The 25,578-nt window shown below is 41.1% G+C and overlaps 2 protein-coding genes and 1 non-coding gene across 11 annotated transcripts in view; 2 read left to right on the forward strand and 1 right to left on the reverse strand.

Moving 5' to 3' along the window:
• Window positions 1-7,145, reverse strand: part of RNF170 (ring finger protein 170) — a 59,078-nt gene extending 51,933 nt beyond the window's left edge. For 2 of the 8 annotated variants that reach the window (XM_043984900.1, XM_043984896.1), the window contains exon 1: window positions 6,837-7,145. Coding sequence is in view for 2 of the 8 variants with exons in the window: in XM_043984894.1 (XP_043840829.1) it covers window positions 6,643-6,689 (47 nt within the window). In the remaining 6 variants the exon portion in view is untranslated. Of the gene's footprint in view, window positions 1-6,642 lie in introns of all 8 variants that reach the window. The other 6 variants (XM_043984899.1, XM_043984895.1, XM_043984894.1 and 3 more) reach the window with 3 other exon arrangements.
• Window positions 7,146-7,561: 416 nt separating this feature from the next.
• The window catches only part of HOOK3 (hook microtubule tethering protein 3), a 139,557-nt gene continuing 121,540 nt past the window's right edge, over window positions 7,562-25,578 (forward strand). For both annotated transcript variants that reach the window (XM_043981392.1, XM_043981394.1), the window contains exons 1-2: window positions 7,562-7,962; window positions 20,518-20,603. In XM_043981392.1, coding sequence (XP_043837327.1) covers window positions 7,906-7,962; window positions 20,518-20,603 — 143 coding nt within the window. In that variant the 5' untranslated portion in view covers window positions 7,562-7,905. The remainder of the gene's footprint in view (window positions 7,963-20,517; window positions 20,604-25,578) is intronic.
• LOC122744823 lies at window positions 18,647-18,753 on the forward strand. Its single transcript, XR_006355166.1, has one exon. It is a non-coding gene; the product is annotated as a U6 spliceosomal RNA (small nuclear RNA).

Raw genomic sequence — 25,578 nt, forward strand, 5'->3', positions numbered from 1 at the left:
CTAGAGACATGTTTTCACCTATTCAGAATTGATCGTTTTTAAAATTAGCAAGGATATTTTTGATTTGTTCTACAGCTCCCATCATAAAAGGTTTTACTGTATCTGGCTTCTTTTCAAGTCTGCCTTTGAATGATTGATTTCACATAGTCTTCAATGTACTTTCTGTAGGACTCTTTTGTGAAGCTAGTTTCTTGCAGACGATGGTTAATTATTGTGTCAACTCCAGTGATTACAGTGGCAGTCCTTCACCCTCAGGACCTTCAGCAGAGGCATTTCCATTGATGAGTGAATCATCAATGGTACCCTCTGTCCTACTGACCATCTGCCCCCTCCACTTCCAGGCACTGCCTGGTCACATTCTCCTAGATCTTGTAAATGGTAGAGGACATCTCATCATGGCTGATGAGGTCTTGGTAGCTGATCATGGCAGCAGAAGGAAGAAGGAGGTTGGGGCCTGGAGCTCTCCCAGTTGTTGGTTGTTGTTGTATGAACATGATGAAGCCAGAGCAGTGCAGGCAGAAAGACTATATTGGTTTATTGCTTAACTCTACTTGTTCATTACAAGGAAGTCTGTTTGGGGGGGGAGGGGGCGGGGGGAATCAGTCATTAGGAAATAACAGCTATGTTTTGGGTTTTTTAATAATAAAACATTTTTAAAGTCTATTTGCTCTCTGTTACCTGAAGCCAATACTGAATATTTCATATCAATACTTTAGACTCAATATTTCAGATCAAGATGCAAAATATCAAACTATCTATGACCAACTATTGCTTCCAAGATCAAATATAAAAATTCATTTGAGCAATGGAATGACACAGTCAGACTTGTACTTTACAAATATTAATTTGGCAGTTATAGAGGATAGATTGAAAGGGGAGAGACTGGAGGCAAGGAGATGAACTAAGACGCTATTGCAACAGGTCAGAGGTGATAAGGACTTGAATTATAGTGGTAGCTGTGTAGTGGAGAGAAGGTAATAGATCCAAGAAATGTTATAGAGGTAGACTCATTAAGACTTGGTAACTGGTTAGATATGGAGGATGAAAAGAGAATGAAGAGACAAGGAGATTGCAAACTTGGAAAAGTGGTGCCCTTGACAGAAATAGGAAAATTAGAATGGTTAGGTCTGAGGAAAAGATAATGAGTTTTGTCTTGGATCTTCTGGGTTTAAGATGTGAAGGAGAAATCCAGTTCAAAATGTCCAAATGGCATTTGATGATGTAGGATTGGAACTTAGGAGAAAGACATGGGTTGGATATATAGATCTGGAAGTCATCTGCACAAAAATGATGAGGCCAAGAGAGGCTGCAAAGAGTAGACAAAGAAAAGCAGATGACCTATGTAAGAGCCTTTGAATACCCCCTTAGTTAGAAGGCTTATTGGAAGTTATTCCAGCAAAGAAAACTTAGATGGAGCAGTCAAACAGGTAAGAAACCAAAAGAAAGCCACCTCATAAAAATCCAGACAGGAGGGAATACCTAGGAGAAAGGGGTGGTCAACAATATTTGATGCTATGCTGAGTTCAAGAAAAGCTATGAGATTTGACAATTAAATGATCATTGGTAACTTTGGAGCAAGTAATTTAAGTTGATTGATAATCAACCAATAAACATTTCTTAAGCACCTACTAAGTGCCAGGCACTAAGGTCAGAAGTCAGATTATAATGGGTGCAGAAGTGAATTTTTCCTTATTTTTCCTTTTTCCAATGACAAGAACAGAATAAAAGCATAACAGGAAAAGGATTCAACTCCAGAAGCAAGACTACCCAACTAGCATCACTATTATGAATATGGATCAAATGCTATACCTTTGCAAAGTCAAAAAATACCACTCATTACTCCCTTTTTTTTTTTTTTTTGCTGGGCAATGAGGGTTAAGTGACTTGCCCACGGTCACATAGCCAGTAAGTGTCAAGTGACTGAGGCCAGATTTGAACTCAGGTACTCCTGAATCCAGGGCCAGTGCTTTATCCACTGCGCCACCTAGCTGCCCCATACTCATTACTCCTTATAAATATTTCCTGCAAATAGCAAAATTTCATATTCATTAATGAATAAGTAATAGGATGTGATTACATTTCTCTCTCCAAGGTACAGTACTAGTTAAGTGGAACGGAACTGTTCATTGTATAAAGTAAATCACATAAATACTTAAGTGATCTCCATATATTTACAACTTTAAGACTTTGCTTCATACACAATGCATAAGATGATACATAGATCTAGGACTACCTTAAGAGTTAAATACATATGGGGGCAGCTAGGTGGCACAGTGGATAAAGCACTGGCCCTGGATTCAGGAGGACCTGAGTTCAAATCCGGCCTCAGACACTTGACACTTTTTTTTTTTTGCAAGGCAATGAGGGTAATGAGTGACTTGCCCAGGGTCACACAGCTAGTAAGTGTCAAGTGTCTGAGGCTGGATTTGAACTCAGGTCCTCCTGAATTCAGGGCAAGTGCTTTATCCTCTGCCCCACCTAGCTGCCCCTAGACACTTGACACTTACTAGGTGTTTGACCCTGGGCAAGTCACTTAACCCCCATTGGCCCGCCTCCCCCCAAAAGTTAAATACATAAAGTCCTTTACATTATAACAGGACATTAGTCCCTGATCTTTCTATGAGAAGCTAGTTTTCATTTCCTAAAGCTTTGAAAATTTAGAAGGTCAGAAGAGGTGCTGATAGCTAAATACTAAAGTAGAAGAATCTCTGAAAATGTTGACTGAAAAAGAAAGTGGGGAAATTACTGACAATATATACTGCCTAGGAAAAAGGGGAAGTGGATGGCTGCCAGGCTTGTTCTTACCTCTGGGTATGCCAATGAATTGAGATCTATTGGGTAAGGGTTGGAGAACTACCAGTAGATCTTGATTAGCTAGTTGTGGACTCCTGCATTACAAGTATTGCAAGTATTTTATGCAAGAGTGAATGAAGAGAGAATTATTTGATCTGAAAGATCAAACAATGTTGGGGTGGGGGGAGAGGAGGATGCCATGAATCACCATCTCTCTTACTTTGGAAAAAGTTTTATGGAGGGGATGGGATCAAATTTAGATGTATTTTGCAAGAAACTCAGTGCAATTAGTTAAATGACTTGAGGGTAAAGGATGGAGAAAAGTAAAAAGTTTACTCCAAAGATTTAGTGCATCGGAAGCTGAAGATATGGTATTAATATCTATTCTGAAACAGTTTCTAAGAACTTAAGAAGGCCTTAATTCTTCACCTTTTTCCAATAAGATCTTATTTAGAAAGGAAGCTCTTTTTGCTTGCCTTTGTAGGCAGCTAGATGTCACAGAGGGCCTGGAGTCAGGAAGACTTGAGTTCAACTCTGGCCTCACTTACTAGCTGTATGACCCTGGGCAAGTCACTTCACCCTGTTTGCCTTGGTTTCCTCATCTGTAAAATGAGCTGGAGAAAGAAATGGCAAATCATTCCAGAAAATTACCAATGGGTTGGCGAAGAATCAGATGTGTAAAGGCTAAAATTCTAGCTATACTGTCTAAAATATCTAATGAGTGGTCACCAATAAATTATAAGCTTTAGCAAGAGTTAGACTTTTAAGCTTTTGTTAAGGAGAAAAAGAATTTGGTAAAGAGAGAGAGAAAGGTCTAGATTCATCTGTCTATTAAAGGGAAAGCTCATTTCTAGCTCCTTTCTCCACCAGAGTCCTCAGGAAAGAGAGCGAGTCAGAGGGCCAGCCTCCCCCCTTCTTCCTCCCACCACCCAATGTCACTTCCTGACTCTAAGGATCATGACCACATGGCTTGCCCTCAGAGGCCTTCACCTCATGGCAGAGCTTTTCTACACTAAGTCTCCAGCAGGTGGCGTCATTCCAATCGTTACAGATAGAACTAAAAGACAAGGCAATGGAGACATAGCTGAAATAAGAACACAAGTGCCATTACAACCAAGTTATAAGAAATGAATGAATTAAAAGCATTTATTGAGCACTTAGTAGGTATACAACAGTTTTGCTGACTCCCGGGGATATAAAGAAAAAAGCAAGGCAATCTGTTCTCTCAATTCTATGTATATTTCTACATCTTGCTATGGTTTCTCAATAACACCCACTGACCTACCAACCTTATAGAATTTCTGGGAGGATCATAAGAAATGTTGAAGTCCTTTGAGGGAAGCATAAAGTTATGTATATGGAGACTGTTAAACAATCTAACAAAGAAGAGAAGTGGAAGCATGACCAAAACCAGCACAATCACATCCTTGTTTCATTGTCATTTTGGCTAGACTCCTCTACATTTCAATAATGCTGCACCCTGCTTTAGTATTGCTGGGACAAAAAAGGATAAGCAATGAACTTTGTCTCACAAAACAGTAGTGTTTACTTATCTTCAGATAAAGAATGTAGTGACAATGACTGGACCCTCCTAACTGGTGAGCAGACAGTCCTGATAACTACTGCCCAGATCTCCAGTTTTCTCTAAAGCCTTCTCATTTCACATAAGCTCCAGTGCTTCCAAAGAAAAATTAGTGCCTTTCACCCTCCAGTACAAGTAAATTTGTAAGCTACAGGTATAAGTAATCATTAATCATGCAGAGAGAGGGCCTTAAACATACTTCATCACTCTAGTGTAGACAGATCCATAAAGAAACATTGAGAAAGCAAGGAGACAATTCACCTTATTGCAGGTAAGAAATCAAGCTCTATAAAAAAGTATGTAAGGATGGCTTATAAAGGCTGTCTAAACCTGGAAAATTGAGTTAAAGCATAGGTAGTGCTTGCTACACAAGCCCATAAAGTTTACATAAGGCAAGGCACAGGAACTGCTTAGAGCCAAATTTAATTCCATTTTAAAAGCATTTATTCACTTGAACAACTTTGGCCATCTGCTGCTTCTTCAAAGACTTTCATAGGAATGGATTAAGCAGAATTGTGAGAAATGTGTTTTGAACTAACTCAAGAAACAGTGGAATTTACCATTGGAGGCATTTTCTCCAGACTTGTGATTTCATTCACTCCGGATGGGCAAATTCTCTCTACTAAAGCAGATGAGCAATTATTCCACAATTTACAAATGCCTAGGTGAAGGAAGAGGTGAAATGATTTGCCCAATCTCACACAGCCAAGAAGGATGAGAAGAAAGGAATGAACCCAAGTCTTCCCCAGTCGAGTCCAGCTATATAGCCACTACTACTCTTATCTACTAAACCCCTCATATAGTACATTACTAGAAGAATAATTGGGGGCAGCTAGGTGGCACAGTGGATAAAGCACTGGCCCTGGATTCAGGAGGACCTGAGTTCAAACCCAGCCTCAGACTTGACACTTAACTAGCTGTGTGACCTCCCGCAATGTCACTTAACCCCAATTGCCTCACCCCCCCACACCCCTCCACCCCCCCCCAAAAAAATTCATTAATGGGGCAGCTAGGTGGCACAGTAGATAGAGCACTGGCCCTGGAGTCAGGAGTTCAAATCCCACCTCAGACACAACACTTACTAGCTGTGTGATCCTGGGCACTTAACCCCAATTGCCTCACTAAAAAAAAAAAAAAGAAGAAGAATTGGTCAGCCAAGCATTTACTAATAAGCACTTACCCGAGCCCGGCAACGTGCTTGCAATGGGGATACAAAAACACAGGCCTTACTCTCAAGGAGCTAACCATTCAGATAATCATATGCATAAGAAGTGTCTGCAGTGTAAACAGAAGGTAATCTCAGAGGGAAGGCACTTGAGGAATGGTAGAAGAGGAAAGGGACAGAAAAGGCCTCCTGCAGAAATTGGGATTTAAAGGTGAATCTGGAAGCGATTCAGGGAAGCTAGGAGGCTGAGGTGAGGAGGGAAAGCGTTCCAGGCATCGGAAGGGACAGCCAATGAAGAGGCGCTCTCAAGCGATGAACTATAATCCAATGGCCATTTAAAAAAAATGAATTTTAAGTCTTCGACCTTCTAGCAAGACCTTGGTAACATACCAGAGAAAACAGGCAACAATGTTTCTCTCCCTCCTCCTAACTGCTGAGGATAATTAATAAAACATAGCCAGGATGACCCCAATGGTCCAATCCATCCTTCCTCTGCCCAGCTCCCTGACCCATCGTTTTTTTGAAGGCCCATCTTCCGGGCCACCCTCCTGCAGGAAGGTTTCCCTCTCCCCCAGGCAGTCATGGCCTTCCTTCTCTGCCTCCCCATTCTTCACACTACACCTCGCTTGTCCTCTTGAACATGTGAATAACTGATATCAGCTATTCGCAATCTCCTCTGAAGGATCCGGGAGGGCATGTCACAAGCTTGTATCTAATGCAGAGTCCTTGAATGCCGAACTGACCTGAATTCCTGTCCAGCTTTATTAAAAAAAAAAAGAAGGAAAGAAAGAAAGGAAGGAAGGAAGAAACAAGATGCGATGGGAGGATAAAAAGGGAATCCAGGGAACTAATAGCAAAGCTGCTTCCATGGGCCCAAAAGGAATCGTGCCGAGATTGGGGGTGGGGGTGAGGGTGAAATTAGCGCCTAAGAACAGTAACCATTTATGACAACCACATCTTGCCTCCTCCTCCAGGAAGCCAAGGAGACTGGGAGAATTGAATGGTAGCCCCAGAGGGTGGGAAGGGGGGAAGGGGGGGGAAACGGGGGACGGCAGTTCTCGAGACTGCGGCCCGGTAAGGCGCTCCAGGCCTAAATACTCACCCACCACCGGGAGAGGCAGTCACCTGCCCACACCGCCTCCCAGTCATTGAGGCCCCAGAGAATCAATGAAAAGGCCCAGGGAAGGGGCCTGCCGGGCTCCACAGTAGTGAAGGCCGGCAGCGGCGCGGAGACAGGGTCCCCATCACGCACCTCGGGCGGCCAGTCAGTTGCGGGCCCGGCCCCGGGGCGCGCACCTGGTCTCCAGTTATCTCCGCTAGGCACTTCGAAGGCGCAGGCCTGGAGAAATCCCGCCGCTACGTCCCGGCCCGGAAGAGGCTCCGACGCGACTCCCACTCAGGCGGGCGGCCAGGCCCCTGACGATGCGGCGGACGCCGAAGCGGGCTGACTTGTTCCCGATTGCCTCCGGGCTGCCCAGCAACCGGCGACTCCCCGCCCCAGCCCCAGCCCCGTTCCCCTCCCGCTCTCCGGCTCCCCCTGTAGGAGGAGCAGGGAGGCGACTGCAAGGGAGAGCGGCCGCGGGGCGGGGGCGGGGACGGGACCAGGGCGGGGGTGTGACGGAGCCGGTCTAATGGAGTACGTGGGAGGAGCCACAGATCCTAGGTCGGGTGACGGAGGAGGGCGCGTGGCCGACGCTGCGCGCTCACTAGGAGCCGGCAGCGGGGCGGGAGCGCGCGTACCTTTCTCAACAGCTGACAAAGCAGAACGTCAAATTCAGTTGACTAAGAGAGAGGGATTATTTCCGGGGACTTGCCCCTCTACCCCTCCCCCAGCAACAGTCACTGGCCCAAATTTTATTTATTTATATACTGAGGTTTCCCCATCACCGTTGGCGCAAGCGCAAATCCCGAGCGTCGGCGAAGGGAGAGAAGGGGGCGGGGTAGGGGTGAGTAGACAATCCCCCGTCCGCGCGTGCGCGCCGAGCACGCAAGAGGCGCCGGGTGTCAGGGTCGCGCGCTTACGTCGTTGACGGCTCGGACGGACTGGCCGGCGAGGAATGTGATTGTGCGCAGTGGGGGCGGCAGCGGCCGCAGCCACAAGCTGGCTGGGGAGGAGGGATAGTCCACCAGACTGCGGGCGTGGTCGGGAACGCGCAGAGCCGGCGCGCAGGCGGAAGCAGGACCTGGGGAAAGAGGGGTGACAGGCCCGGGGCCGTTGCACGGGCCGGGGGAAGCGTCGGCGGCGAGAGTGGGGAAGGGAGGCCGGCGTAGCGGCCCGGACTCTCCGGACACAGGCCGCGGCTGCGCCGGCGGTTTCCGGCTCGGCAGGGAGGGTGGTGCCGCCGCCTGGACCCCGGAGTGGAAAATGTTCAACGTGGAATCCCTGGAGCGGGTGGAGCTGTGCGAGAGCCTCCTCACCTGGGTACGTGACCCCTGTAGCCGGACGGTCATCCCTTCTGTGGTGCTTTTCACATTACCGGGGGAGGGGGAGAGGAGGGGGGAGGAACTGAAGAAGGGGGAGCACCCCGGGCGGTGGCACCGTCACATCCGGGCGGGCGGGGGCCGCGTCGACTCCCGGGCCCGCTCCCCCCCCCATCCCCATCCCCCACCGCACCCCTCGGATGACGGAGAGATGGGGTGGGAGCCCTGTGACAAGGTCTGCGACTCCTGTCCAGCCTGAAGTTAAGTCTGTAGCCCGATCTCCGACCTGGAAACAGGTTCTGTGGAGACTAATGAACGGGGCGTGAGCGATACTTTAATTAAGGAGGTTGTTTGCTGCTTGTGAAAGGCTCTAGGGCTTCATCCTCTTGCTTACGTTGACTTCACTGTATGCAAGTGAAGCCGAGAGAACTCTACTCAGTAGTAATCATCATAGTCTTTGTTTCAGCTGAAACCTTGGAATGCCAAGAAGGTGCTGGGGACTTTAAAAAAAAGAAGGTAGTGCAGTGGATAGCGTGCAGGACATGGAGTCGGCAAGACCTGGGTTCAAATGTGGTCTCATACCGTTACTAGCTTTGTGACCCTGGGCAAGTCACTTAACCTTGTTTGTCTCAGTTTCCTCATATATAGAATGAGCTGGAGAAGGAAATGGCAAACCACTCCAGCATCTTTGCCCAAAAAAACCCCATCAAATGGGTTCATGACTAAAACAACTGAACAACAACGAACTTGATCCTCTGGCTCTGGGACATACACCTTAGGAGCAGAAGGAGACTTAGGCATAAAGGACTATGAGCAAAATCACTGGAATAGATAGATATAGATATGTCTACATATAGATATCTCATTCTAAACAAACCGAGAGCCTCTGGACACAGTACTCTGCTGTACTATGTCCGGAAGTCCTGAGTTTGTTTAGGATGGGATGAATGCTTGAAGGCAGTTGAAACAGCGTGAATTAGGAGCAGAAAGGAAGGAAGAGCTAAATGCAAGTGTGGAGTATCTGGGAGTCTAAAGGAATCATAGAGCATTTTGGAGTCAGTAACTTTTAATTGTTTGTACTCAAGTTCTCCTTAAGATCATAGACCTGTACGGTGTGTCTAGTGGGAACTTAAACTACTTGCAGTTGAAAAGACAGTACGTTGCTACATTGTACTGTAACAAATAGAGAAACCGTAGTAATACATAATATATTCGGAAGATTTTCATACAAAATAACTTCATAATTCGTATATTTCAATCTTCTATGAACTAAGGAGGGAGGCAGTTACCAGCAGTAAAAGCTTGACACAAAATCTTCAGCTTGGAAGTTACACCTGTAGGTTCAACTAAACACCCTGGAATACAACCACCACATGCTGCCTCCTGGTGCTGCTGAAGGAAAAGTTTGGACTGGCTTCAGTACAAATTTTTTAACTTTCTCAACTGGCCCCTCATTGCTGCTCACCAGTACTTTAATTCTACTATGAACAATGTTCTAATTGTGCTTTCTCCAGCTGATTACCTTTCTGCCTCCCTTCCTTGTTTCATTCTTCACAGAAAAAAAACAACAAAGAAGTCATCAATTAGGATCCCACTCTCCTCTGTACTTCTACACAGAATTCGTGTTAGCAACTTGCTCCTTCAATGATCTTTTCTCCTTAATTTGCAGCCCATTTTTATCCACTGACTATATCTTTGTTGCTTTTAAACATTCTCAAATCTCACCCATCCTTAAATCTTTACTTGACCCCACCTTTCCCCTAAGCTGACATCTTATTGCTCTCTTTCCTTTGAAAGCTACACTTCTAGAAAAAAACTATTTACTCATTACCTCCTCTTTCTTACCATCTACTTGCTTCTGTGTGTCTCATCCCCATCAATGAACGGAAACTACATTCTCTACATTTATAAATGATTTTTTTAAAAAAGATTTTTATTGGTACTTTTTATTTTCACACTATCCTCTTCCTTCCCCTTCTGAAAAAGCTTTTCCTTATTTAAAAAAAATATGCCAGGGGCAGCTAGGTGGCCCTTGATTCAGGAGGACCTGAGTTCAATTCCAGTCTCAGACACTTGACACTTACTAGCTGTATGACCCTGGGCAAGTCACTTAACCCTCATTGCCCCACAAAACAAAACAAACAAACAAAATGCCGGTGGTCTCTAAATTGTTAAATCCCATAGCCTTTTCTTCTTGACTTCTCTGCAGTATAAGCCACTAGTAACTCCCTTCTCTTGAGTACTCTCCTCCCTGAATGTTTGTGACCCTGCTCCATCATGATTCTTTTTCTACCTGTTAGACTGATCCTTTGTAGGATTATCATCTGTGTCCTGTACCCTAACCATAGCATGATCACCAGGCTTCGCCCTGGGACCTTTTTTGTCTTTCTCTGCACTCTTTTATTATCTCATCAGCTTCTATAACTCTTTGAAAATGATTCCCAAATCTACATACCCAAGGCTTTTGTCTTTCTAGAGCTCCATCAACAACTAACTGCCTGTGGGATATCTCCTATACCTAAAACAACTCAATATCTTACCCTTAAACCTCCTTCCCTATTTCTACTGAAAGTACTACCCTTCCTGTCACCCTTATTTTTAACTGAGGGGTCATCTTCTAGCCTTCATTCTGTCATCATTTGCCAACAATTCTCAATTCTTCAACATCTCTTGCTTTTCTATACCCACACTATGGTCACTTCAGTACAGGTTTTCATCTCTTTCCTGGACCATTATCTTCTCCTAATTGGCTTCCCTATATCCAGTCTTTCTTTTCTCAAATCCATCCCACCAAAAAGATCTTAAAGCACAGGTCTTGGTGTGGGATGGAATTAGGGTGATCAGATTGATCAGGAGTCATCCCAAAAGAATTACAAGACTCATTGACTCAGTTTCCCAAGTTTTATTGCAGTGCTGTGAGTGATCACAGGGAGAGTACTATGGAGGTGTCTCTCAAATGGGGAAAGAAAAGACAGTTATATTTATGGTATGGATAAATTGATTATCAGTCTCATTATAATAATCTCCACTTTAGGGAGGTACAGGGGAGGGCTTATCCTAATTTGGAGTTCCTGGGGTCCTAAGCCAACCCCTGAAGTGGGTACCTTTTTCCGTGGAGGTGTGTTTTGGGGGTTTACATGTCATAAAGTGAGCTGGGGACAAATTTGACCTTTTCTGCGCATGTTACCTCAACTTGCCAAGGTCAGATTGTCTCTATGTGTTTCATTCTCAGGTCTAGTTTCTGGATGTTAACATTTTTCAGTTAGGATTTCTATAACCTGTCTCTATTTCTTTGTTATAGTTAAGGCCTCTATGACCTGCCTCTTTATGTTATTGTTGAGTGGTGATTAATGTGGGTAACAAGAACCTAGGCCCTGACTTGTATTAATGAAGGCCCAAGTCTTGAGTTATCCATTAATCCTTTTTGGAGCTGGGGTCTGAATCCCTCTTAGAGCTCAGATCTAAATCAGAGCCTGGGTCTTAAGTTTGTTAACCCTTTCTTTGCCTCCTACATCAGTCTGACTGTCATTCCTCTGTTCAAGAAACTTCAGTGTTTCATTGCCTTTATAACAAACCTCTTTAGAGTAGACCTCTTTAGCATTCAAAGTCCTTATTAATTTGGCTCTAGCCTAACTTTCCAGACTTAATAATCCCCTTCTCACCCAATATGTTCTAGCTAAACTGTACTACTTATTCTTCTCTATATGTGACTTTCAATTTCTCGCTTCCATGCTAGTTGTTCGGTAGATTGTTTTCCTTGCCTTGTCACTCTCTCTTATTACTTCTCTACATAGCCACCAAAATGATTTTCCTAAATGGCAACCATATTTCTTCATTTCCCCCTCCTCCTCATAAACTCCCTGTTGCCTCAAAGATCAAACAAAAACCGTTGATCATCTAAAACTCTTCAAAACTTGGCCCTTTCCTACCTTCCCAGTCTTTCTTACTCTTCACACACTCTGCTGCCCTACTTTCAGTTCCTCCCATACAATCCACAATTTCCTATCTGTGTATCTTTACCCTTCCTTTTGTTGCCCATACCTAGATGCATTCCTTCTCTTGAAGATTTAGCACAAACATACTTCTATATGAACACTTTTCTGACCCACCCACCCCCCTCCCTTCCCAAAACTTCTTTGTATTCCTTTTGTATATAACGTAGATACTTACATGTGTTTATTCTGGCTCCCCAATAGAATGTAAGCTTTCCGAAGGGAAGGACTGCCAGGCACAGTGCCTGGCACATTATAGGCCCATAATTAATGCTAATTTGATTTTTAAAGTTTTCATGTAACATGCATTTTGATACAAATTTTTATATTTAATATTTTAGAGGAGAAAATCTTGCTAGTATTTGAAATATCAAATTCTTCATGTGTCTTGTAACTAAGAAAAGTGTTATGGAATTTGAGTAAAAAGATAAAAGAAGGTCAGAATAATCCTCTTTCAGAGGAGGTAAAGAAGTCAGGGAAAATAAGATTGAAAATGTAAGGGGGCAGCTAGGTGATGCAGTGGATAAAGTACCAGCCCTGGATTCAGGAGGACCTGAGAAATCTGGCCTCAGACACTTGACATTTACTAGCTGTGTGATCGTGGGCAAGTCACTTAACTCTCATTGCCTCCCCCAAATATATAGTCTTTTTGTTTGTTTGTTTGTTTTTTTGGGGGGGGGCAGGGCAATGGGGGTTAAGTGACTTGCCCAGGGTCACACATCTAGTAAGTGTCAAGTGTCTGAGGCCAGATTTGAACTCAGGTACTCCTGAATCCAGGGCCGGTGCTTTATCCACTGTGCCACCTAGCTGCCCCTATAGTCTTTTTTGATAGTCATTGCAGAGCTAAGCAAAAATTTCTATAGTGAAAAATATGAAAAGTAAATGTTGATAGATTATCAGTGGAAAAAATTGGTCAATACAGTCTTAGTCTGTCTTTCTGATTTGGTCACTCATTTCAGTTGCCTTTTTGTGAGGCAATTGGGGTTAAGTGACTTGCCCAGGGTCACACAGCTAGTAAATGTTAAGTGTCTGAGGCCAGATTTTAACTCAGGTCCTTCTGACTCCAGGGCCAATGCTCTATCCACTGCACCACCTAGCTGCCCCGTGTCCAACTCTTAATGATCCTATATAGGGTTTACTTGGCAAAGATACTTGAGTGGTTTTTGCTGTTTCCTTTTTCCAGTTCATTTTACAGTTAAGGAAACTGAGGCAAACAGTTAACCCTGACTTGTCCAGGGCCACACAGCTAGTAAGGGTCTGAGACCAAATTTGAACTCAAGATGAGTTTAATTGACATGCAAGGATCTATCCACTTTGATTTGTCTTGTTTGTTTTTGGTTTTTTGCAGGGCAGTGAGGGTTAAGTGACTTGCCCAGGGTCACACAGCTATTAAGTGTGTCAAGTGTCTGAGACCGAATCTGAACTCAGGTCCTCCTGAATCCAGGGCCGTTGCTTTATCCACTTCACCACATAGCTGCCCCTAGTCTATACACTTTGACACCTAGATGTCCTTTATGAGCTTGGGTAACACTTTAAAATGATCTTTCATGAAAGGCTTGATACTTCTTTTCTTTTCTTTTTTTTTCTCTTTTCAGAGCAGTGGGGGTTGTAACTTGCCCAGGGTCACACAGCTAATAAGTGTCAAGTGTCTGAGGCTGGATTTGAACTCAGGTCCTTCTGAATTCAGGGCCGGTGCTTTATCCACTGCTCCACACCCCTTGGTATTTCTTTTGAAATTGACTTGCATTTTCTTCTAGTTATTAACAAGAAAAAAATGACATTGTAAAATAATTGGTGGGATAGATATTTTATGCTTGTATTTTTGACAGATATTTTAAATAGGTATTTACATTCTGTAAAAGATCCATTTAGTTTTTCTAGTTAATTCTTAACTTTAATAAAAATTCATCCCACTAGTTAATAATCAGTTTTTGTATTAATTTGTGAGAAACAGAATCACAAAGTGTTAGATGTGAAAGAGACCTTACAACAAATTCCCTTATATTACAATCCAGGAAGCCTCAGATTAGATAGGATAAATAACTTGCTCAAGTTAGAGCAAAGACTGGGGGGCAGCTAGGTGGTGCAGTGGATAGAGCACAGGCCCTGGAGTCAGGAGTACCTGAGTTCAAATCCAGCCTCAGACACTTAACACTTACTGGCTGTGTGACCTTGGGCAAGTCACTTAACCCCAATTGTCTCACCAGAAAAAAACAACAACAAAGGAGCAAAGATTGGAACTGAAGTCTTCTTTAAAATTCAGTGTTCTTTTCACAAAATTACAGGTCCTCAGTTACTAATGTTCTGTACCTATTAAAAATATTCTCACATATTACTCATTTAACTTTGTTTTCACGTTAATCCTTTCTAGTGAGTTCAGTATTGTGGGAATGAGTAATTTGACTTATGGGTTACTATTTACCATCACTAAACAGCCCTGATTTCATACTCACTGGCAGGTAATTTTTGCATTTTTTCCAGTGCCTAACTAAAAAAATACAACTTTCTTGGGGTTCTAATGAATTAGGAGGAATTAAGTAATTCAGGAATTTTTTCTTTAGAGAACATGAATAATATAAGGGTAACACACATAATAAAAGGGAACAGATAGTTTCTTAAAAAATAATACCTTCTGGGGCAGCTAGGTGGTGCAGTGGATAGAGCACTGGCCCTGGAGTCAGGAGGACCAGAGTTCAAATCTGGCCTCAGACACTTAATACTTACTAGCTGTGTGACCCTAGGCAAGTCACTTAACCCCAATTGCCTCACTAAAAAAACCAGACAAAATAATAATAATAATGCTTTCTGTGACAATCCTGTAATGTCTTCAGGATTACTGTAAAATTCATTTTGGGTATGAGAAATTTTTTTTTTCCAGTCCAAAACTTACTCCAGCTGCATGGGAAGTTCTTGGGTATAGAAACCTTTCTCTGACAATGCAGATTGGCATCTCCTCTGTAATTTATATCCTAGGAGGTTTGCCTGGGGGATAGAGAGAGAGTAAGTGACTGTTTACACATGGTCTCAGAGCTAGTATGTCTCACAGGACTTGAACCCAGGTTTTTTGAGTCTGAGGCTAACTCTATCCTCTAAGACCTCTGAAAGACTAAAATAGTTAAATGCACACTGAGCTTTGAAGATAAAAGTCACTATAGCCTGTATAATCTCTCTTTCAACTTCGTGCCATGGTCCTTTGATAGTATAAGCTATTATTGCCATTATACTTTTTTAAAATGTGTTTCTAATCCCTGGAATGTTTCATTTGAATGTTAAAATTCACGAGTAGCTCAAGCAAACTAGTCTAGATAGACAGGACAAATTGTAAAATGGGATATGGTTTTGACCTAGAGGGTGGGGAGGAACATGGTAGAGTTGACATTTTCAAGCATATCCTGCTGAGCTTGTCCCATTTATTTGGATATTGCATTTAAGCTCTAAGAAGGCAAAGCAATAAATGAGCGGAACTAATGGGGTAAAGACCAGGTGTCATCATGAATGTTTCTTCTATTGGTTAATATTTGAAACATTTGTGTTTTGTACCTGGCAATTGGTAGATTTGCAGTCAATAATAGTAAGACCTTATTTATCCAACATCCTTAATAAATTAACTGTTCTAGTTAAAGCTACACACTTGGTGTTATCCTTGATTTTCTACTCCCCTTATACCTCCCAGCTTATCAGATCTCATATCCTCTAGATGTTATCATTGCAATATCTCATCATTTCTTGACTTAACCATTTGTTCCCATTCACAAATAAGATCTAAAAAGGGAAGAATTCAAAAGGTCTAAGAGATTCTGGTCTCCTCTCTCCTACACCTAGGCCTTATTTCTAGCTCACCCTATACATCTATGATACATCATAGTTCTGATCTTGTTATTCCATTACTACTGAAAGAATGTTAAACTACTTAGCCTGACAGTCAAGAAAAAGTGGATTTGGAGTCAGGGGACCAGGATTCTCATCTGAGTTCTACTGTTTACTATCTTTGAGACCGTGAGCAAGTCATTTAATCTCTTGGCTTCAGTGTTTTCTGATCTGGAAGGGGAGGAGATTGGATTCTCTGAATTGCCTTCCAGCTTTTAGCTTGCATATTTTGGCTTCAGCCTATCTTTTCCAGACATATCTCACGATCCTGTAATTTGTTCTCACACAGTTGGACTATTCTTTGGCCTGTGAATTCACCCTATGCTTTCCTGTCTCTATGCTTGGGAGTTTCTATCATTTCGATTCCCTCATTCTGCTTGTTGAAATCTTATAGAACCTTCTACATCCAGCTTAAATACTACCTCCTTCGTGGTAGTGGTGGTGCTGGTGGTGATAATGATATAGATACAGATATATATCACTTACCATATGCTAAGTACTTTACAAATATTATCTCATTTGATCCTTACAAAAACCCTGGAAGGTTGGTACTATTATCCACATTTTACAATTGAGGAAATTGGGACAAGCAGAAGTTAAGTGACCTGCCCAAGGTGACACAGCTAGGAAGTGTGATTTGAACTCAGGTTTTCCTGGCTCCAGGCCCAGTGCTCTATCCACTGCATCTTCTAGCTACCCCTGATCTCTGGCTAGAAATGATTTTCCTGTAAACTCTCAATATCGTCTATATTTGACTCTCCTATGAAATCTCAGAACACCAATAATACTGCCTCCTGCATGTAAATTTATCCTGTGTGAGGTCTAGAGCCCTGTCTTATTTGTAGTTGGAGAGGTCTGAAGTTGAAGTCAATCCTCTGTTCATATGCTGCCTTGGACACTAGCTCTGTGCAGAACCACTTTGCTGAATCTGTTTCCTCATCTGTAAAATAGAAATAAAAGTATATTTAGCAGCTACCTTAAAAATCATTTAGTCAGACTTCCTCATTTTTCAGGAAAGGAAAATGAAGCCCAGAAAGTTAAAATGATATGGCCAGGGTTACACAGCTAGTAGTGACAGAACTAGAATTGCAGTCGGTTGCTTCTCTCTCCAAGTCTATGCTTTCGGTATTATCCCAGGCTATATCCCAAAGGGACCATTTCTATAAGTGCCTCTAAGTTATTATGACAGGAGAAATTCCAGCCTTGGTGCTCAGGATCTTCATGGGCAAGTTATTTAAATGCTCTTCTCAGGACTGATACTTTAAGGTCTCTTCTGTCTGCAAACTTTTTTCCTGCTTTATTAGCTTGCTATGAAAGGCCTTTCTCTCTGCCTTAGCTGATGGGTAGGTAGGTGAAAGATAGGCTTATTGGTGTTAGTTCTACTTTGTATTTTTCCCAAAAAAAATTTTTTTATGAACTTTACAAACATCAACAAACACATAAAGAACACAAAAAGAGAGTTGTCTATAAAACCATGACTGGTTTTTTGTGTGTATGTAGTTTGTTTCTAAGTATATGGTAAAATTATTTTTCAAAATTTATTTCTGTTATGAAAATATACTTTATCTCCCACCTCCCCACATTGGAGGAAAAAAAGAAAGAAAAACAAAACCTTTGTAACATGCATAGTCAAGCAAAGAAGTGATCACCTCTCTGATGAGGTGGGTAGCTTGCTTCCTTAACAGTCCACTGCAGTCATGGTTGTTCCTTGCATCGATTAGAGTTCTGGAAGCCTTTCGGAATTGTTTGTTTTTACTATATTGTTGTTACTCCATGGATTATTTTTAAATTTATCCTCACTTCACTCTGATTTCATATAAGAATTATACAAGTCTCTTAAAATTTCTTTGAATCTGTACTTTTAACCAAGGGGGTTTTTTGTTTGGTTTTTGGTTTGGGGGTTGTTTTGGTTAACAAAGGAATTATGAAAACTTAGGTAATAGATCTGTGATACAGTTTTGGTTTGATGTGATTTTCTGGAAAAAAAATTATATGATTTTCTGTATTGTATATCATATTAAATTCTGGGTTTTCCTTATGACATATGATATAGGTAAGGATTATTTCTTATGACACAGTATTTCATTATATTCATATTCCATAATTTGTTCTTCCATTCCTCCGCTTGTTAGACACTTTATTTCCAGTTCTCTGCTACAACCAATAGGGCTACTATGAGTATTTTTGTACATGTAGTTCCTTTTGTTCCATCTCTGATCTCTTTGGGCTTTGTGCCTAGTAGTGGTATAGTTGGATCAAAGGATATACACAGTTTAGTAACTTTTGGGTATGGTTCCAGATTGCATTTCATAATGACTATCAATTTACAGCTCTACCAGTAGTGCATTATTTTACCTGTTTTCCCATATCCTTGGTAACAATTGTTGTTTTCCTTTTTTGTCATCTCTGCCTTTCCAGTGGGTATGAAGTGGACCTTCACATTATTTAGTTTGCATTCTTCTTCTTCTTAGTAATCTGGAGTATTTTTTCATGTAGTTGTTGATAGATTGAATTTTTTCCCTTGAGAACCGTCTGTATCCTTTGACAATTTATCAGTTGAGAAATGGCTCTTGTTCTTAAATATTTGAGTCAATTCCCTGTGTGTCTTAGAAATAATAACGATAATTAACAATTATATAGCTTTTTGTTCTGTTTTGGTTTTTGTGGGGCAATGAGGGTTAAGTGACTTGCCCAGGGTCACACAGCTAGTAAGTGTCAAGTGTCTGAGGCCAGATTTGAACTCAAGTCCTCCTGAATCCAGAGCCAGTGCTTTATCCACTGCACTACCTAGCCGCCCCCTATATAGCTCTTTAAAGTTTGCAAAGTGTGCTCGCTTCGGCAGCACATATACTAAAATTGGAACGATACAGAGAAGATTAGCATGGCCTCTGCGCAAGGATGACACGCAAATTCATGAGAGTTTGCAAAGTGCTTTGCAAATATTATCTTATTTGATTCTTATGTTGACCCTGGGAGAGAAGGAGGTGCTATGAATATACAGATAAAGAAACTGAGGCTGACAGATTAAGTGACTTGCCCACTGTCACACAGCTAAGTAAGTGCTTAAGGCTGGATATCAGTCCTTTATCAGAGAAATATGATGGAGAGATTTTTTTTTTTGCCCAGTTAATTATTGCCCTTGTATTCCAACTGCATTGATTTTATACAACTTTCGATTTTATGTAGTAATTGTCCATTTAAAATGTATTATCTCTAACCTTTAATTGGTTAAGAACTCATCCTCATACTTGTGAAAATTATGGTTTCTCTTAGTTTATGAAATGATCTTTAAAGGCATGTCAGATAATTATTTGAAGTTTGTTGTGGCATGTACTGTTAGATGTTTGTTTCTTTTTTTAACATAAAAGTATTTTATTCTTTTCAAGTTGCATGTAAAGATAGCTTTCCACATGTGTTTTCATAAGATTTTTAGTTCCAAAATTTTCTCCTTCCCTCCCTCCTCCCCAAGACAGAAAGCAATCTGTAAAGGTTATATATGTACCATTACATTAAACCTATTTCAGCATTAGTGATGTTGTGAAAGAAGAATCAGAAGAGGGGCAGCTAGGTGGCGCAGTGGATAGAGCACTGGCCCTGGATTCAGGAGTACCTGAGTTCAAATCTGACCTCAGACACTTGACACTTACTAGCTGTGTGACCCTGGGCAAGTCACTTAACCCTCATTGCCCTGCAAAAAAAAAGAAGAAGAAGAAGAAAAGGGGAAAACCTCAAAGAAAAAAATAACAAAAAAAGGGTAGAAACAGTATGGTTCGATCTGCATTCAGAATCCACAGCTTTTTTTCTGGATGTGGAGAATATTTTCCATCATGAGTCCTTTGGCGGTGTCTTGGATCATTGTATTGCTGAGAAGAGTTAAGTCAATCACACAATTGATCATCATACAAGGCTCTCCTGGTTCTGCTCACTTCACTCAGCATTTTGACTGTGTTTCTTAACAGTTCTAGTTAAATAACATCTTTATGCCAGTAGTTGGTACACTTGGGATTATTTAACATTGCTACTGTGTTCAGTTGCCTCTGAGTCTTTAGTACCTAATTTGTTCTACCTTTGAATTTTTCTATTTTTTTAACCAAATTGTACCAAATTGTTTTTATTACTGCTTTGTAATGTAAAGAATTAATTGTTATTTGAGGTTTTTATGACCCCATCTTTTGGCAAGCCAGGTAGGAGACATTAACCTAGTGAATTTCTTTACAGTAATATACTTTGAGATCTAGACTACTAGGCCCTCTTATTTCTACCTTGAATTTTAAACTAATGAAAGTTTGTATCCTTGTTTTTGTCTTTTGTTACTTAGACAAGGAATAATGTATGTGCCTTGATTGAAATCCAAGTTCTGACTGATAGCATTAACCACCTAATATTAACATTAGATAAAAGTCTGACTCTGAAACTGACCTTAGTGGGTATCACCCACTTACTTGTATTTCTAAAATTAATTTTATTTTTTTATGGTGCTAATTTTATGTTGTGTTGAAAATTTATATTGATTCTTTTCAAGTTTAACAGAAACATTTTTGGTTAGTTATTGTTGACATGACCTGAAATTAAGTTTTTAGTTATAAAGCATACAATGTATACCTTAGAAAGCTTTAATTTTAACCTAAAGAATTACTTTTAACCAATATTCTTATTTGACTGGAAAACAATAAAATTATTTCATTTCTTTTATGCAGATCCAGACATTTAATGTGGAAGCACCATGCCAGACTGTGGAAGATTTAACGAATGGGGTTGTGATGGCCCAGGTGCTTCAAAAGATGTAAGAGCAAATTTTCTTTATGCATGCATTGTAGAAGCTATTATATGTACATAATTATTCTGATACTGAGTTTCTTAAAGGTTCAAAAGGATTGATCTGATAAATTTGCCTTGAATGTAGAGATGTATGTAAGGTGAATGTAAGTAGCTCTGGAAAAATTTGGTTTTACCTGTGCCTAACAGATTGGTAGAAGGTATAATTCCAAATTACATTTCAGAAAGGCATGATTAAATTAATTTAGCTAGAGTAGTACATTGTAGAGAAACAGCTATTTCTTAGTGTCTAGTAAATTGGGTAGATTAACTTCATGGTTTTTGGATAAGTGAATAGCTAAATTTTGGCATGGTAATTGATATAGGAGACAAAAAAGGTGTTAACAGAAAAACCTAAGACCCAAGCTCTAATTCAGATATTAGCTCTAAGAAGGATTCAGACCCCAATTAATGGATAACTTACAAGTCAGAATGCCAAGTTCTCTTACCCATATAAATCAGTACCCATAAGGGTACTTCAAGGTACAATGATATATTGACAGGCTATAGAAACTCAAACTAGGAATAAATGAAAAATGAAGATATTTTGAAACTAGCCATGGAAATCAGAAAGAGATATGCTTAGAAAAGGCCAAATTTGTCCCCAGATTCACCTTATGCCATGTAAACCCCAAAAACACCTCCACAGAAAAAGGTACCCACCTCAGGGGTTGGCTTAGGCCCCCAGGAACTCCAAATTAGGATAAGCCCTCCCCCGTACCTCCCAAAGGTGGAGATTATTATAATGAGTAGGACAAGGCCCTCCACTGTACCTTGCTAAAGTGGAGATTATTATGAGACTGATAATCAACTTATCCATACTATAAATGTAACTTTCTATCTTTCCTTATTTGAGAGAGACCTTTCCACTATTCTGGTTCTCTCTCTGTGGTCACCCACAGTATTGCAATAAAACTTAGGAAACTGAGTCACTGAGTCTTGTAATTCTTAAGTTTCATGATCAATTTGACCACCCTAAATTCAGCCCACATCACTGTGATAAAATAATGGGATTTGGCAGATGCCCAGGGGTCCAACCTGAGGACATTGTTTGAATCGGGCAAGACTGAGAAACTAAGTACCTACTTAAGGGTGATTGGATGGAGACCATACCTGTCTGGCCCTAAGTGATGTGCTGTTCTCAGAGGTGGTATACTATTGACATCAACAAGAGACCACTCTCAACCAGTCACCTGGAAGGACCTCTCCTTTCAGAGAGGGAGAGAGGAACTAGGAAGCGGAGGTTAGCAGGCTGCCTCTGTCTCTTTTTTGTTGAGAAACCGGCATGGCAGGAGACAGAACAGGAGGGCCCTTCTTGGTTGTTCTGACACCGGCTTGGTGGTGAGAGAGTTCATGTGGGCTTCTAGGAAAGGAATTTTGTTTTTTTCTGGCTTTGCCAAATAGATCCAAGCTAGGATTATTCCTTGCTGTAAGGAATCTGTTCTCAATCTCTCTCTCTCTCTCTTCACTAACTTATAATATATTTTAATAAATCCTTAAAAGCCTAAACTCTTGCTGAATTTATTAGTGACTTTAGCCAGCTCCGCCGCCACCCTCCAAAGTGGGGGAGGTACAGATTAGGACCCACAATTTAGATTTTAAACACCACATCACTTATATAATTGGTACATCAGAAAGAAGTTTCTGGATGTTAAATTCTGTTGTAAAATAAGGTCCTATGTTAAGAGTAGTTTAATAACCTTGGATATAATTAATGGGATTGTTTTGATTTGATTTCCCTTAACTCCACAGCATCTCCCCTGTACTTCCCTTGTGCACTCATATTGCCACCACTTCAGGTGAGCCTCTAGCTACTTCTTGCCTGAACAATTGCATTAGCCTCCTAAATAGTCTCTTTGCATCAAGTTTCTCTCTAACTCCATTATCTACACAGCTCAACAGTAAGTTTTCTAAAACACAGGTCTGACTTTGTCACCCTTCTACTTAGTAAATTGCAGATGGCTCCCTATTACCTCTAGGATTAAATACAAACTTCTTTTGGGGGCACTCTCCCTCTCCTGCCTCTCCCTGCACCTCCACCTCCAGTCCCATTGGGGAATAAGAGAAAAACAAAACCCTTGTAGCAAATATACATAATCAAACAACCCATCTCTGCTTAGACCACAATGGTTGATTTTCTTCTTTGTGAGCTGGATCACCCAAAACTCAGTGGTGGGGTACAAGGGCATGAGTTCTTTGCTTTCAGGACAGAAATTTGCTGAGATTAGATTCTATTTACACTCTAAACAGAAGTAGTCTCCAAATTGGGTGGGGTCCTGCCCAAGATCATGGAGCATGTACCCCAAGGATTAGGGCAATCTTCTCTATCAGCCATGCCCTTCAAAGACTAGCTGACTGACCTACAGGGGCTGGTCCCTGAATGAGGAAATAAAAAGCTTGGATCCTAATTAATAATGGTTTATTAATATAATAGAAAATTATTTCTCTGAAAGCTCAGTATTTTAATTTTCATTTCTCTAATAAAACATTTGGACTATTTAAAAATAATTTATTTCAATTGTGTTTTTTAATTCAACCAACACTTTTATTAAGTCCTTACCATGAGCTAGATGCTATGGGATATGATATTAGGGATATGGTGGCAAAACAAAAATTGTTCTCTTCCCTCAAAGGTTTTATTGGGGTGGGGGGAGTGAGGTAAATATCACAGAGATTAGCAAATGCGTGACAGTTTATAGAGGAAGAAAGTCCCACATGTGGGGAGTGATGGTCCAGAAAGCCTCCTGGTAGAGGTTCAGGAAGGCAGTGGCAGAAGTGAATGGAGTGCTTTCCAGGTAGATGGAAAGCCTCTCCAGAGCTGCAAGAGGGAAGAAAGGGAATTCCCATTTGGGCTTTAGCGAGTCAGCTAGTTTGGCAAGAATGTAGAGCATAAGAAGAAGAACGAGATGAAGTAAGTATGGAAGGGAAAGAAGAGTTTTAATGCCAATCTGAGGAGCCTCGGAAACTTCTTCACTTCACTGGAAATATGATCAAACCTGTGCTTTAGGAAGATTATTTTGGAATCTGTTTAGAGGACAGATTGGAGAGAGAAGAGACTGGAAGCAGGGAGAACAGTTAAAGGGCTTTCATAGTAATCTAAGCAAGAAATGACGATGCCCTATACAAAGGATAGTGTGAATGGAGAGAAGGGAACATATGCAAAAACTTTGTGGAAGTAAAGTGGTTGAGATTTGGAAACTGGTTATGGGGGTAGTGAGGGAAAGTAAAGAAACAAAGGTGTTCAAGAATAAGAATGTGAGGAACTGGAATTATGGGGAGCTAGGTGGTACACTGGATAAAAGCCCTGGGCTTCAAGTCAGGAAGACCTGAGTTCAAATATGAACCCAGACACTAGTTACTGTACAACCCTGAGCAGTTCACTTAACCTTTGCCTCAGTTTCCTCATCTGTAAAATGGGGATAATAATAGCATCTATCTTTTAGGGTTTTTGTGAGGCTCAAATAAGATAATTATATATGAAGTGTTTACAGTGTCTGGCAACATGGTAAGTGCCATATAAATGTTGACTTTTTTTTTTTTTTTTAGTGAGGCAATTGGGGTTAAGTGACTTGCCCAGGGTCACACAGCTAGTAAGTGTTAAGTGTCTGAGACTGGATTTGAACTCAGGTACTCCTGACTCCAGGGCCAATGCTCTATCCACTGTGCCACCTAGCTGCCCCTGACTATTATTATTAACAGAAAAAGAGAAGTTTGAAATGAAGGACAGGTTTTGTTGGGAATTCTGGTTTTGTATGCAAGTTTGAGGTGTTTGTGGGTGATCCAGATGGAGATTGCCAGAATATGGCTGTTGATTTGGGACTTGAGCTCGAGAAAGAGATTAGGTTCCTAAATTTGGAACTGGAAGTGATCTTATAGGTCATCTTGTCTAACTCCCTTATTTTACTGATGAGAGCATTGAGGCCCAGAGAGGTCAGGTGACATCTCAGTTTCATAGGCAGTAAGTAGCAGAGCCAAGGTTTAAACCCTTGCTGCAAAGAAATAATTGAATACCATAGGAACTAAGGAGATCACCAAGAGTGTGGAGATAGAAAAAGAACTCAGCATACAGTTTTGGGGGATACACAAAACTAGGGATGGATAGGCATGGGTGATGTTGTGGGTCACGTGATCTTTGTTGACTAGGCTTTTGTTAGACTGATTTGGATGTGACTTTCTTTTTTATGTAAAATATTTCCATGTTGTTTTATACAAGTGGATTTTAAAGAAAGAAAAGTGAAAAATAGCATGCTTCTGTCTATATGCAATGAATATCATTTCTATACAATGAATATCACAGTGGATACTGTGCTTCATGATTAGTCTTTTAGAATTGTCCTTGGATCATTGTATTGCTGAGAATAGAGAAGTCATTTGAAGTTCTTCATAGAACAATATTGCTATTACTGTGTACAACGTTCTCCTGGTTCTGTTCACTTCACTATGATCAGTTCATGTAAGTCTTTCCAGGTTTTTCTGAAATCTTCCTTCTCTTCATTTCTTCTGGCACAATAGTATATTCCATTAAATTCATATACAATAGCTTGTTCATCCATTCCCCAGTTGATGGGCATCCCCTCAATTTCCAATTCTCTGTCACCACGAGAAGGGCTGCTGTAAATATTTTTGTACATGTGGGTCCTTTTACCTTTTTTATGATCTCTTTGGGATATAAACCTAGCAGTGGCATTGCTGGATCAAAGAATATGCACAGTTTTATATCCCTTTGGGCATAGTTCCAAATTGCTCTCAAGAATGGTTGAATCAGTGAGTGTGACTTTTTTTTTTAAATGAAGTTGAAATTGAAAACAACAAAAGAATAAGGACTATCCCACCAGTCTGACTCAGTTTGTATTTTGTCTAGGATGTGAGTTTTGGCAGTTACTACCGGTGCATTTCCTTTGGTAAAGGTCTGACTTTGTTGTTCCCCAACTCAGTCAACTCCA

This window comes from Dromiciops gliroides, chromosome 2 (genome assembly GCF_019393635.1).
Source record: "Dromiciops gliroides isolate mDroGli1 chromosome 2, mDroGli1.pri, whole genome shotgun sequence".
Taxonomy (NCBI): Eukaryota; Metazoa; Chordata; class Mammalia; order Microbiotheria; family Microbiotheriidae; genus Dromiciops; species Dromiciops gliroides.